This window comes from Homalodisca vitripennis, chromosome 8 (assembly GCF_021130785.1).
Source record: "Homalodisca vitripennis isolate AUS2020 chromosome 8, UT_GWSS_2.1, whole genome shotgun sequence".
Taxonomy (NCBI): Eukaryota; Metazoa; Arthropoda; class Insecta; order Hemiptera; family Cicadellidae; genus Homalodisca; species Homalodisca vitripennis.
In genome coordinates, this window is record NC_060214.1 from 11713710 (window position 1) to 11727546 (window position 13837).

The following is a 13837-nucleotide window of genomic DNA, read 5'->3' on the forward strand; positions in this document are numbered from 1 at the left end:
GTGTTCTGTCCTTACACATTACAGATCTGACAGTGACTTTCTATTGCTATCATGCCTTTAGTGCAAATAGCGACTATTTCAGAGCTGGTGAGATTCTCAATCGATGCAGGTATGAACAGATGTAATTACAATTGGTTTCTGCTGAAATAACGTCTGTGCTTGCCACCAGATACAGGTATACTATGTGCAAGTGCAAGGATCAACTGCAGTACTGGAATTTCATAATGGTACTTACTTATAACACGCCTTGTATAATTGTTCCTAGTTGATAGGAAAATCAAAAGGTTTACCTTGAAAACTATATTCTAGGGTCTATTGATTAAAAGAACATAAAAGTACACATAATTAGACATTTTTGATTGCACTGCAATCTGTCTCAACCAGCAGAGAACATTCTAGTTGTCTCAGAATGCTCTCTAAGTGAAAATTATTGGGAGCTTTGCGTTGATATAAAGGAAGTATTCAGGGATATAAACCTGTGTTTAAAGGCTGTGTCATTTTTAAGGTCAGTTAGTGCAGACAAAATGTCAGTATATAACAAAGAGTGTTACAATAAATAATAATTGTCAGCTCTGAACGTTAAGATTTATTTATTAGTGTAATATGGTATAAGCTAGAAGTGAATACCCATATGTTATGAATTAGAACTGATATAGCTTAGGCCGATATTTCAGCGGATTATAACGAAAAAAGGCAACCAATCATTTAAAAATATTTTTGACAGGATTATCTCCTAATTCTATAGAAGAATTTGAGAGTGCTTGTGTTTAACATAAACATTTCAGTTTTCAATTGCAGACTTAGTTGTAATAGTAAAATTTGACACTGTTCTATTGTACAAGTTATGCTATATAATATTGATCAGAGAATTCTAATAGTCGACACAGTTGATCATGGATTCACGTTGCAACCCCGACCTATTACCTAGTTTTTTACATGATGTAGTCTTGGTCCGTGCTTTAAAACGATGATTTCGTAAATTTGTTAAATCAATGAAGTTATTAATAGTTAAACAGGAAATGGTTTTCAAAACTTTGATAAAACCGTCAACTATGACGGCAAAGACAACTAATAGTCCGAGAAACAAGAACACATGACAGAACACATCTTGTGTCCCTCTTTCTCATGACATCGATTAAGGAATTTCTTCTAAGATAAGATTTGATCATCACTCGCACTAGTTCTGATGATGATCAAGGTGGGATGACAGCCACAACATTAAAAATACTGAATGATTTTCATTTTCATTCATTTTCATTGAATGATACATCTTTTCATAGATGATTTTGTTTTGGATCTACTCACTTGATACCAACCAATCTCAATTCTCTCTCATCTCTGATGGTTGGTCTCAAGACAGTAACATCAAAACAACAAGACCTGAGTGAGAATTTATCGTTTGGCATTTTTAACACTTCTGTTACCCTTCCTACTGAAACTAGTGTGGTTGACTATAAATCCCTTCTTCTTAATAAAATCTTTTTATCAATTACACACAAAAAAAGGCTAAAGATCACGTTTTTACATAATAAAAATTGGCTTTCCTCTTCTAAACTATAAGTAGAAAAGTAGTTTAATTCATTGTACTACACAATGAAAATAAAAAAAATTGTAGAACCCTGTTTATTTTTTTAGATAAAAACTGCGCTCATTTTACAAACATGTGTCAGTTGGGTTAGTCAACTTCAGATTGAAAAGATAGAAGAAAACACAAGCAACCAACATTGAACCCAAACAGCGTGTCGGACACAAAGTACCTTGGCGAAATTCACTTCCATATAAAGACAGCGGCAGGGTCCCTGTCCACCTGGTCTAGGAGGTTCTGAGCCTTGAGTCCCAGCACACAACACAATTCGTCCACAGAATGGAGTCCCGTGAAGTGCGGGTGTAGGGGTCCCTGGCAGCTCTCCGTCACCAGCACCGGAAACTGGACACGGGAAACTGTGTCACCGTCACCCATACTTACAACTCCATAACTCCTTAGCCCTACTGGGTCACTCGTTCCATTTCACCATTCCTCTATGTTAATTATTCAAAATATTTTGAAGTTATTTTAATTCAATATGGTATCATCCCTTTATTCATTATTTCATACGTGTTATTTACTTAAGGGGAGCAGACCACTTTTATTACCCCTACCTCTGCCATGTTAACTTTTGTACCCATTACTCAAAAACTATTAAAGATACAGGATTGAAACTTTGCATGTGTTGGACATTGACCCTTTATACATCTTTACACCAGAGGATTTTGTAAAATATACTTTAATTTTGTATTTATGATTTTTTTTATAATGTTAAAAAAGTCTAAAAATAAAATCACACACTTTTTTCTTTTTTTTTGTAAGTGATATTTTTATATGATATAAAGTTGTGTTATGTTAGTCTAGAGATGCATACCAAATTTCATGTCTGTACTACTAACAGTTACTGAGATAAAGATACACATACGCTAAAAATTACAGTTGCGGAAAACAAAGAAAATGTGGAAGAGTAACACTTCAAAAGTTGTAATGAACGAGTAAGTAAACTATACTGCCTGAAGTTTCTCTATTGCATAGTTATTCCTTAGTATTATCTTTTACTGTTTTGCTGATAAACCTCTTGTAAAGCTCCTCTAAGGCTTTTTCCGTTCTTCGTATTCTGCAAGATTAAAAAAAAGTAAAATACACAGATAAAGATGTTAGGCTTATGTTTTTTCCAATGCATCTGATATACAAATGTATTGAAATGGTCTGAATATGTAGGTTATTTTAATTTCAAATATGTAATATTATGGTTGCTAATATACAGCTTAGGCTATGTAAATAAAAAATTAATGTATCCAAAAAACTGTAAACACGAAAAGAAATACAGCTGTCAAAATTTAGCACTCAGGAGTCGTGGTGTTCAATGCCTCTAAAATACTTTTGATCATGTAGCAGTACCAATAAAGTATGCGTGCAAGCCGTCAGAAAATATTGTTTACCATAAGAAAACATATACATGTTATATATCATTGTATAGAGGACATTTCACCCTATTTAAAAACTGCAAAAACGAAAAAAATTTAGATTTAAGTGGTTTGCTCCCCTTGAACATTAATATAACTGTACATTTCATCTAATTTCAATCGTAGCTCAATCTTAATTTTTTATTAATAACATCGACTTTATTTGCAACAATGGAAGCGCAAGAAATGCCTGCACAGGATCTTCTATGCTGCGAATCCCATATCATTATCTATAAGATCTATAATATCTTATAGATCCTTCGCTGTTACCTCATGCAGAACTTGGAATTCCCTTCCAGATAGCATTACAGAACTGGAAAGCCAGACACAGTTCAATTCAGCGTAGTAAAAACTCTTCTTGGATCGGATGACTACGGCTACCGAGCTCGATGTGGGTCGCATCAGTGTAAGCGGGCGGAATGAATGACTAAATGAATGGGTTAAAATATATTTTGTTTGTAATATGACATATGTTATTATGCAAAGTAATATTAGTTTTAGTTTCAACTTTAATTTTTAAACCACTTAAAAACATTATGAACAGATTTAAGTTAATTTATTTTTTTACTGGAGCTATGTGTTTGCTTAGTATTGGAAACAAATTTGTAAGGCTAAATGTAAGAAAAAGCCATGTGGCCCTAATATCGCCTCTGTACTTTTGTACTAATAAAGAAATTATGACTATTATTATTTCGACTTATTTTATCACCACATTTTTTAACACTTAAAAATAACTAAGCCGTCAAAGAAATGTTATATCGGTAAAACCATTCTCTTCATCAATTTTGAACTTTGATGTAAAGCTCCAACACTTTTACATATTTTGATTTAAACAATTGTAGATTCCACACTATTTTTATAATTGACCTATTAAAATTAAAAAAAAAACTAAGATTCAATTTAAATACTTACTTAATATATTTAAAAGTGAACTGTCAATATACTTTAACTATTTCAATTGTAGAAATATTATCTGGAACAATAATTGTCATATATTTTCTTTATATCAAAATTAGTACTCTAAATCACAATAAATGGAACTTTATTTAATGTTATAAAAAATTGTCATCAACTCTGGAGAAAACAATGGCCTATCACCAGTATGATAGTCCCTCCCTGAGAAGAGAACTCTTCCCTGAGTACAGAGACTTTTAATTTAAGAAAATATCTTTTAATCTCTAAATTATTTAGTTCCCAATTGAACTAAACTATTTTTCATTCATTACGTCACGTTTTCTCAATTCTTCATTAAAAATTGTTTAACTGCTCAAAAGAAAATCAATTGATTTTACAGAGATAATTAATTTTACAAGGTACTTCTTGGCTAACAGTTCTACCAATTGCTGACACTGTTAGAACAACATCTAATGGACAGACTCTTCTCAGGAGGTGCAGCCCGGAACTATTGTGTGAAATCCAACAGTTTACAGTTTCAACAGTTCTACCAACCACTAATATCAACTGACCAGATCTTCCTGTAGAAACTCATCATCCTTGCCCAAGTGTCAGAGATGGTCCTTACTTAGCAAAGGACTATCATCAAGCAAGTGTTTTGTAATCTCGTCCAGTTTATGTCGGTTGTCAACAGAATGTATTATCCCCAGAGATAACCAATCTGTGAATATAATATATTCTCTGATACATTCATCATTAGGCCCTCAATCCAAGAATGAACGTCTGCTCTCAGAGAGAAGATCAGATGCTACCCTACAAGAATGTGAATGTAGAACAAGTTCGCTTACTCATCCGTAAGCCTGGCAATATGAGAGGGTAAATTTGAAATTTGTAGGGCTCATCAGTTAAACTGTATTTATTAAAAAATAACACTTACTGTTACAAGATTTTCAAAAATATGTAACAGTGACTTACAACTGCTTATATGTCAGATATAAGCAAGAGACATCTCGGTCTTCTTAAGGTTGTAGCTGAAATCAGAGACTGCACTGTTTCTTACAGAATCCTAATGTCTGAATGGGAAAGTTTTAAAACATTACCATACAGTTTTCCAAATTTCTGCTCAAAGTATGAAAATGACAAATTTCAGCCATCAACATTAGTGTGACTACTTTTACCTTATATAAACGTAGGTATGTTCTTCTGTAATAATGATGTAAGAAAGAGTAACTTCCCGAAATAATCAATCTTTTACAACCATATTTTTTGCCATGATGGTTTATATCTATACAATAAAAAATATATTAAAATAGTTCATTGTAATTTAACCCTTTCCATGCTGTAGACGGACATATCGGAATGGTAGACTTTGACCAAAATGCCAAATACAGTTATATCCGATAATATAGATGTTTTTTGGAGAGTTTTTTTAGTTCACAAAAGGCTTTGAAATGCCGGTGCACGCTCCGTGCTTATCGCGGTTACCAAGGAAGTATTTATAAAGGACCTTCACTCAGCAGCAGGGGGACAGAAGTGCCCTTTATCTAACTCAGACCGCCAGCTCGTTAGTTCTGCACCTCCTACAGAGCCATAACCAAACATATCCGTGGCGTGTATTACTGCTTTCTCCGTTGTCACGAGTGGCGCGTCTAAATATCATGTTATTATTCTTCATCTTGTGGTAGTATTGTAATTAGTTTGAAATATTTATCTTGTTTTATAGTAAAATGTAATTGAAATTTATTTGAAATAAACAGTTTTATAAATAGTTCTTTTTTATTTTATCAATAAATACGCTACTTTTAAGTAAAATTCCCTGTTTTATACTTTTTTGCTTTTGCCTTTTATAATTTAGGTATAGTAAAAATTAGCTTCGAACTTAGGAAACAAAATTTTTGTTTACTTGTCTTGGCGTTATAGGAAAGTTAATCGATTTATTAGTGGCGTGCGAAGGATTAATATGGAGTAGTCTTATATTTCATGGAGTGTAAACAAATCAGATTCAACCCATAAATATGCCTTTTATAAGATCAAAATTTTATATTGAGGTTATATCACATGTGATATACGTATTAAGCAAACTGACACCATTTTTTGTTGATTTCATTGCAAATTTCATCCATTAACAGATTAAGTAACAATAAATAGTTTACAATACAAATTATAATCTTTTCAATTCTCATCAAGTCTAAGTGACTAAAGAAGGACTCACCCTCTCCACCCGCCGGATCAAGCCCTCCAAAACACCAAACTGCACCAGTTTCCGTTCGTCCACATGCAGCTGTGCGAGGTTGTAGCGTGCACACAGGTCACTCATTGTGACTCCGTGGGTCATACTCGCGTACAGCCGGAACACATCACGCAGATAGGGCAACTGGCGACCTACCACATTTAAGTTCACTATCAGATATACAGTACTTCTGTTCATTATCTGTGTACATATTGACAAATCATTCTAATTGAATATTAACAGTATAGAGTATAGATGATTTTTACAATGGAAGAGCCACAAATTCATGGAAGTAGTCATGGCTTTTCTGAGAGACTTCGTGGGTCATTTGAGTCGTCTCTGCAAACATTTTCCCAAATTTGAAACAAAACGATGCAAACGTTTTCCCAAGTTTGAAAGAAAACAATGCAAACATTTTCCCCAGGTTTGAAACAAAACAATGCAAACGTTTTCCCAAGTTTGAAACAAAACGATGCAAACATTTTCCCCAGGTTTGAAACAAAACGATGCAAACGTTTTCCCAAGTTTGAAACAAAACGATGCAAACATTTTCCCAAGTTTAAAAGAAAACGATGCAAATTCGTTGATCCTCGCAAATGCTTGAGAAACTCGGGCACCCTTCCACTTATTTAAGATAACGATCAGAACTGTTATCGGTGCAAGCTGAAGGATATAGAGATAGTATGGTGTGTGTCTGATAACAGTGGCAACCGTAAATAAGAAGTAATCATCAAATATCAGATACTTTCTAGACAGCTCTAGTTTATATGTTAATACTAAACACTGATTCTGTCCTAAGGAAATGATTACCTCACACACAGATAAATACAGGCAGGGTGAATATCTTCAATTATTTTACATGAATCTTAACGAGAATCTTTTATACAATTTTGAATATTTTCTCAAAAGTATAGAATTACTACAAAAATACATCAGATATATGTTAATAAAGAAGTAATAAACTGTCATAATGACCGGTTGTTTTCGCAAAATTCAAGATTCTTCTACTTCAGAAACTTTACACATGCTATCCCCAAAAAGCGTGCTATTTATAATGGCTGAAATGTTTTTGAACCCTAGAATTTTTATAGAATTTGATTTTGCACAAAAATGAATTAATACATACTTCTAGACATTATGGGTAAAACAGACATTTTCTTACAATTATGATAAAATGTGGATCTGTTACTGAAAATAAAGGAGTTGATGCAAAATACTGACTAATGTACAGATCGAAGAGGTACTTCAGAAAACTGTTACTGCAAACACCAGGTCCTTTACCACTTTAACATATGAAGAAAGCTAATATTTATATGAATAAACGTCTCAAAGACTTGATTTTTCAATTTTAAATATTATTATCTGACCAATTACGAAGCCAACAAGTTTTTGGACCTTTTCATGTGGAGAAAAACTTTTGAAAACGTCAATTTCTCATGATGTTAGGCTACTCACTTCAAGGTGCTTGGTACATCTCATAGGAGAATGATTCAATAGCATGAAAAACTATTTCAACAGGCCGAATTAGGGTTACAGGTTCCTACAATTTTATCAGAAATTAAATTAAAATAAACAATAAATAAACTTTTTTTTGTTCTTAGACCAATTTTTGTAAATTGTGACACAAATTTCAAAATAGCTACCGTTTTCAAACTAGGAAAAATTATTTTTAACACTAAAATTAGGTGTAGATAAGAGACATAGTAATACCACATAATAACACACAAACATAACAACACTGTGTCTTACATAGTTTACTAGTATGAATTACTAAGGAAAGGACACAGATTTCAAATACGAAGAAAAACTAGATGGATATAAACTAAGGGACGAACGAGGCAATGAAGTAAATACCTGACTTTGCTACTGAGCGAAGACATTCTTCGTGCAACCGTTTGTCCAGAGCCAACCGGCGCAGCTTGGGTGTGGCAGTGTACATGTTCGAGTACTGGAATATCGGAACCATACTGACTAGACCGTAGTACCTGCAACACCAACACTGTTCAACTCTCTCTTGTCATACTCAGTTTAACTGTCCAAAGTTATGGGCCTTATTACTATAGTAAAGAGGAAAATTATCTTTTACACTGTACATCCTTGCAGCTCAAAATCCCTTCTTTTTTTTTCTTTTTTTTTTTCTTCCCTTGGGGCGGCCTACTGCCATGCACTTAAGCCTCAAGGGCTTTTTGCGCACCCCGGAAACACACCTTGAGGCCCACCAGTCTACAACTTCAGCAGTTCAACAAACCGCCGAAAACAACCTATCAAGTCCTCCTGGGAAAATTCACCACCCCTGTCCAAAATACCAAAGATGGCATACCGCTCTCTTGCTATTGCAGGGCAATCAAAGAGCAGGTGCTCAGCAGTCTCCTCCTTTATATCCAAAACCAAATAAGTTGATGAAAACAAATCACAAAATTAAGTAAGGTAAAATGTTACATTTGTTAAGTAAAGAGCTTATTTCCTTCTAAATATTCGGCTTAGATCTCAACAAATGAATAATGATTGGACTGACTTTCGGGTGACCTGCAACAACAGAATTGACAAATTAAACCCACATTTGGAATACATGCCTCTAATTACAAGATCAATCCATATAAAGTGATCCAATTGTTGTTGCTTATTTTTGCTCAGAGCAAAGTTATGAATTTGCAAAAGTTAAGAAAAAACAGATTTTTGCCTATGTTAATATGTAATTTGATTGTTCTCGACTTGTTTACAAATTTATTTATCCTGCCATTTTCTCGTTAACATCATGGTTACTCCTAAGACCAATGTAAAAATATTTGTTAACGCTCAGCCAAATTCCATAGAGTGAAATGCACCATCATCAAAACTCAATGTTCCCTATGTAAAAATGAAGCTTAATGCAAAATTTCAAATCTTTAAGTTGGCTCGTTCTGGAGATATCGTGTGGATAGACAGATAGAAATTAAATTTTCTAGCCCCTAGAGTGGTAGACGTTACTAACTCATCTGAGATAGAAAGATGGAATCTGAACAGAAAATGATATTAATTGGTGATATTTAACTGATGAATCACATCATCTTTAATGTTTCTCTTGTCCCATCTTCCACCCATTCACTTGACAAAGATTTTCTGTAAGCTGGAAAATACAATTAGAGCTTCAAGGGTGACAAGATTCAGAATAATGCACAAAACATTTTTGACCTGAAGGTGAAAACATCATTGAACAGGATTTTGCATAATGTTAACCCTTTAAGGAGTATGGACGTCATATGACGTCTTCTTTTGATAGGCTAAAATGAGTAATGAATGAAATCCAAAAAATTACCAAAATGAGTAAAAAATTAAAATCTTTAAAATCTCTTAAAATAATGTTTATTTACATTTGAAAGCTTAATAAAAAAGGACTACGTGTTCTACAAGTCAATATTTCAGTACTTTTTCAAAATCAAATGTCTTATTTCCTCACTACGGCAGAGTCAATCAATATTGTCTGCCGTTTAGACAACAGTAACAAACTAGATGGTTGCTCAACAAATATGTCACTCTAAATATGGCCACAGTATACAAGTAATGGCTAGTATAATGTGGTGGCATTTTCTGACAGCAAAGCGATGCGTGCGCGACGCGACCTTAAGTCAGTGGCTTTTACTGGGTGGCTACTGCGATCTGGTGGTAAAATCAGATTACAAGTGATTGCAAGCACAAACATGGAAGTTAAGTATGGTGCCGACAGATGGAACCACTTTACAGCCAAATCTATTTAAAGGCAATCAGTAATAACATCGCATTTACGATAATACAAAAATACAGAGGCTAAACATCATATGACGTCCTTACTCATTATGTATAGTTTACACACACTCCTTAAAGGGTTAAATACTTGTACATATATGTAATCAAGGATTTTGTTTATATTCACAGTAAACCTCTTAAAATGTATACTTATACAGAATATACTCGTAAGTGGATTGAATATTTCCTTGTAATACTCACACCAAATTTTGAAGACACGATTTGACTAAATTGTTCTCTACATCTGCTTCTGAGGCTATTTTTGCCACATGATTCGTGCCATCTATGTAAGGTAACACCTGTTGGACAGACAATAAAAAGTTTATTTAATAATTCATGAGAAAAATTTAGGAAATTCATTGCCAAAAAATATGTGAAACATGCATAACCATTTCACTTCATTAAGGAGAGTTTAAATCAGTTTTCTATTTGAAATGTTTTTTTAATTGTTAAACAATGTTTAGTTTAGTTAAAGCCCTCTCTATTGGAAAAATAGAAACAATTTACTTTGATTATTCTATGAGACGTGGTAGGCATTTAAAGCAGAGTTGAGGAGCATCTTAAGCCTAAAGAAAAATGGTTGAAAATATGGATATGAATTTGTATACAAAAGATTGACAGGAGAAAATGATATGATTTTTATTTATACAATATTTTATGAACCACTTATAAAAGGTACAGTGAGAATGTCCGTGTTCTGTACACCAAGTGAAGTGTCTGCTATGTCTTCAGGTACCAATAGTCACATCGGAACAGAGCGTTGGTCTCAAGGAACACTGAAAAATGGTAGTCGAGTGTAATGTATGCGGGTCGACACTGTACTCTCTATGGGTCCGGGAAGAATAATTAAACTACACATTTAGAGTAACATTGCTCTAGGACCGCTCGTAAAGGAACGGACGGACGCGGAGGTTACATGACGGTGTCTGGTGGTGGACTCGAGGTGGACTGCTGGCTGGCCAGCTTGGACCGTTGGTTGTGGGGTTAGTGGCGTGATGTGACGTCACAGGAGAGCAAGCCTATGAGCATTCTTTATTCTTTTAGACCACATCGTATGTTTACATCGCCTGACAATACATACTGCCAACATCACTGGTGCAGACATTAAATATCACTATGGATACCTACCACTTAGTACTTCTCACACTAATACACTACAATCCTCCCCTTAAATACATAAGTCCCCTACAATTTTAGAAATTTATCAATTACAATTTGTTTTACAATTCTCCAATTTTAAATCAATTACAATGAATAAGAAAATTGACATTATACTCTTTTATTTTTGTAAGTATAGATTATAGAGAACAAAATACAAACTCAATATAATCATTTAACACAAATCACAAAACACTTCAATCAAAACCAATAAATCAGAATATAGCAATTAATAACACATTGAATGAACACAATTAACAAATCGATAATAATAATGCTTAAAACAATATTAATTATATACAAGTCACAATTGGGTTGTATTTACAAGTCCATTTTGACTAAAAAAGGTTTACGATCCCTTAGTGGGTATCGTCTAACAGGTGTCATTTGTTTGGGTGAAACGCTGGAACTGTTATTGTTTACATTTGTACCTGGGCTGGGGCTTTTGCCCCTGAGCGTTTCTGTTATTGTTATGGTTTTGCGGAGAGGGGGGCAAGGTCGTTGCTAAAAGTACTGGCGACCTTGCGCTCGCTCTGTCCCGCGACTGTATATCGATCGTTTCCTGCGTGTGCTCTGTTGCCACGCTTGCGTCTGGGAGTCTAGGCATTGTTGTCAACTCAGACATTTCCGGACTACACTGTAAACCTACCAACTTGTTCGATATGTCGATATGTCTTTTTTTTTTTTTTTTTTTTTTTTTTTTCCACCTCATGCCCGTATTCAGTTCAACTAAATACGTGACTGGTCCTAATCATGAAACTACCACACCTGGTATCCACTTATTTCTACCTCTGTAAATCTCTGGCTATGATTGGTTGTCCAATAGCTAACTGTCCTAGTTTTACTACCCTATAGTACAATCGTTGTTTTTCTTGAATTATCTGACATTATTGCTTTTAACATTTGGGCGAATTAAATCTAACCTAGACTTTAGCGATCTGCCCAACATTAATTGAGCTGGCGATAGATTGGTAGTAGAATGCACTGTATTTCTATAAGTGAACAGGGAAGTTACTCAAAGCTAATTCTAAATCCTTGGAATTATGAAGAGCTGTTTTCAATTTATTTTTAATAGTTCTGACTGACCGTTCTGCCAAACCATTGGTTTCTGGGTGGTATGGTGGTGAAAACGTGTGTTTGATACCATTTGACATCAAAAATTCTTTAAACTCTTGACTGGTAAAAGGTGGTCCGTTGTCGGACACTATGTGGTCTACAATACCATACCTACTAAATAATTCCCTTAATTTCACAATCGTGTGAACAGCTGCCGTTGAAGCAACGGGCAACACCTCTGGCCCACCTTAGAGTACGCATCTTTTTACCACCAAAAATAACTTGGACTGAAAAGGTCCAAAAAAATCAATATGAAATTTCGAGACCAAACTCGTTCCGGAACATTCCAATGATGCAGGAAAGCCTTGGGCGGTTTTGCTCGTTCCTCCAAACAGGCTGCACAGCTGTTAGCTAGTTGTTCTATGTCCCGGTCGATATTAGGCCACCATACATATGCACGGGCTAATGCCTTCATGCGAACAATAACCTATGTGTGAAGTATGCAATTCGTTCAGAATGTTTATTCTGAACCTTTTAGGTACTTACCACCCTGTACCCCCACATTAGGATTCCTTGCTCCAAGGTTAATTCCGACTGTCTAATTTCAAATGGCTTTAGATCTGGTTCAGTTACAATAGGCCAACCTAATTCTACATAGGATATTACCTTTTTGATTTCACTATCTACCATTGATTCTCTTTTTATTGTCTACATAGCTTAATGGTATGTCATTTTCAGCTAAACACTGCAAAATAGGTACCTATGACATTAATATTAAGGTCATCATCCGAGATTTCATCTTTAATCTCACTATTTAACAGGTAATCTAGATAAACCATCGGCATTGGCCATGGTTTTGGGACTTAACATACACAATCTCATATTGGAAACCACTTAAAAACAAAGCGTATCGTTGTAACCTACTGGCTGCGAAAGCAGGTAACCCTTTCTTTGGTCCAAAAATAGCCACTAAAGGCTTATGATTCAGTCTTTAACAAAAACTGTGTACCATATAAATATTGACCTAAATTTCTTAACACCAAATAACAATGCTTAATGCTTCCTTATCTATTTGTGAATAGTTTTTCTCAGCGCTATTTAACACTCTACTTGCGAATGATATAGGTCTTTCTGTACCGTCGAGTATTGAATCTGACTCAAAACTGATGCAATGCCATATGGACTAGCATCACTGGCTACCACTAGTGGTAATGCAGGATCATAATGCGCTAAAAACTTCAGCAGAGATTAACTTTTGCTTAATCTCTTGTAGTGCCTTCTTACATGCTAAATTAAATACAAAATCGGTATCCTTTCTTAACAACTGATACATTGGGGTTAAAATAGTGGATATCCTAGGAATGAAACGTGAATAGTAATTAACAAAGACCAAGGAAGGCTTTAAGCTGTGTCACATTTTGAGTTCAGGTGCCTTGACAATTGCTTCAACCTTACTAGGTGCGGTATGCAACCCTTGTTTACTGATAACAAAACCTAAATATTCTAAACTGTCACAGAAAAATTTACATTTGTTCTTGCTCCACTGTGAACCATTGTCTTTCAAGTCTTTGACACACTAGTCTAAGTCTATGCATGTGTTCCTCATTGTTTTTACCTGTTACTAGAATGTCATCTAAAAATACAGTTTATCCCAGGGATATACCTTGTAATGTTCGTTCTATTATTCTCTGGAATATTCCCGGTGCTGAACTGATACCAAAACATAGGCGATTGTAAGCATACACA

The 13837-nt window shown here is 34.6% G+C and overlaps 1 protein-coding gene across 2 annotated transcripts in view; it reads right to left on the reverse strand.

Annotated features, from left to right (window-relative positions):
• Positions 1-13837, reverse strand: part of LOC124367295 (GATOR complex protein NPRL2) — a 41948-nt gene that overhangs the window by 11460 nt on the left and 16651 nt on the right. The window contains exons 6-9 of one of the 2 annotated variants that reach the window (XM_046824013.1): positions 10079-10176; positions 7970-8100; positions 6098-6267; positions 1758-1927 (exon numbers count right to left, since the gene is read on the reverse strand). In XM_046824013.1, coding sequence (XP_046679969.1) covers positions 1769-1927; positions 6098-6267; positions 7970-8100; positions 10079-10176 — 558 coding nt within the window. In that variant the 3' untranslated portion in view covers positions 1758-1768. The remainder of the gene's footprint in view (positions 1-1757; positions 1928-6097; positions 6268-7969; positions 8101-10078; positions 10177-13837) is intronic. The other variant, XM_046824014.1, reaches the window with a different exon arrangement.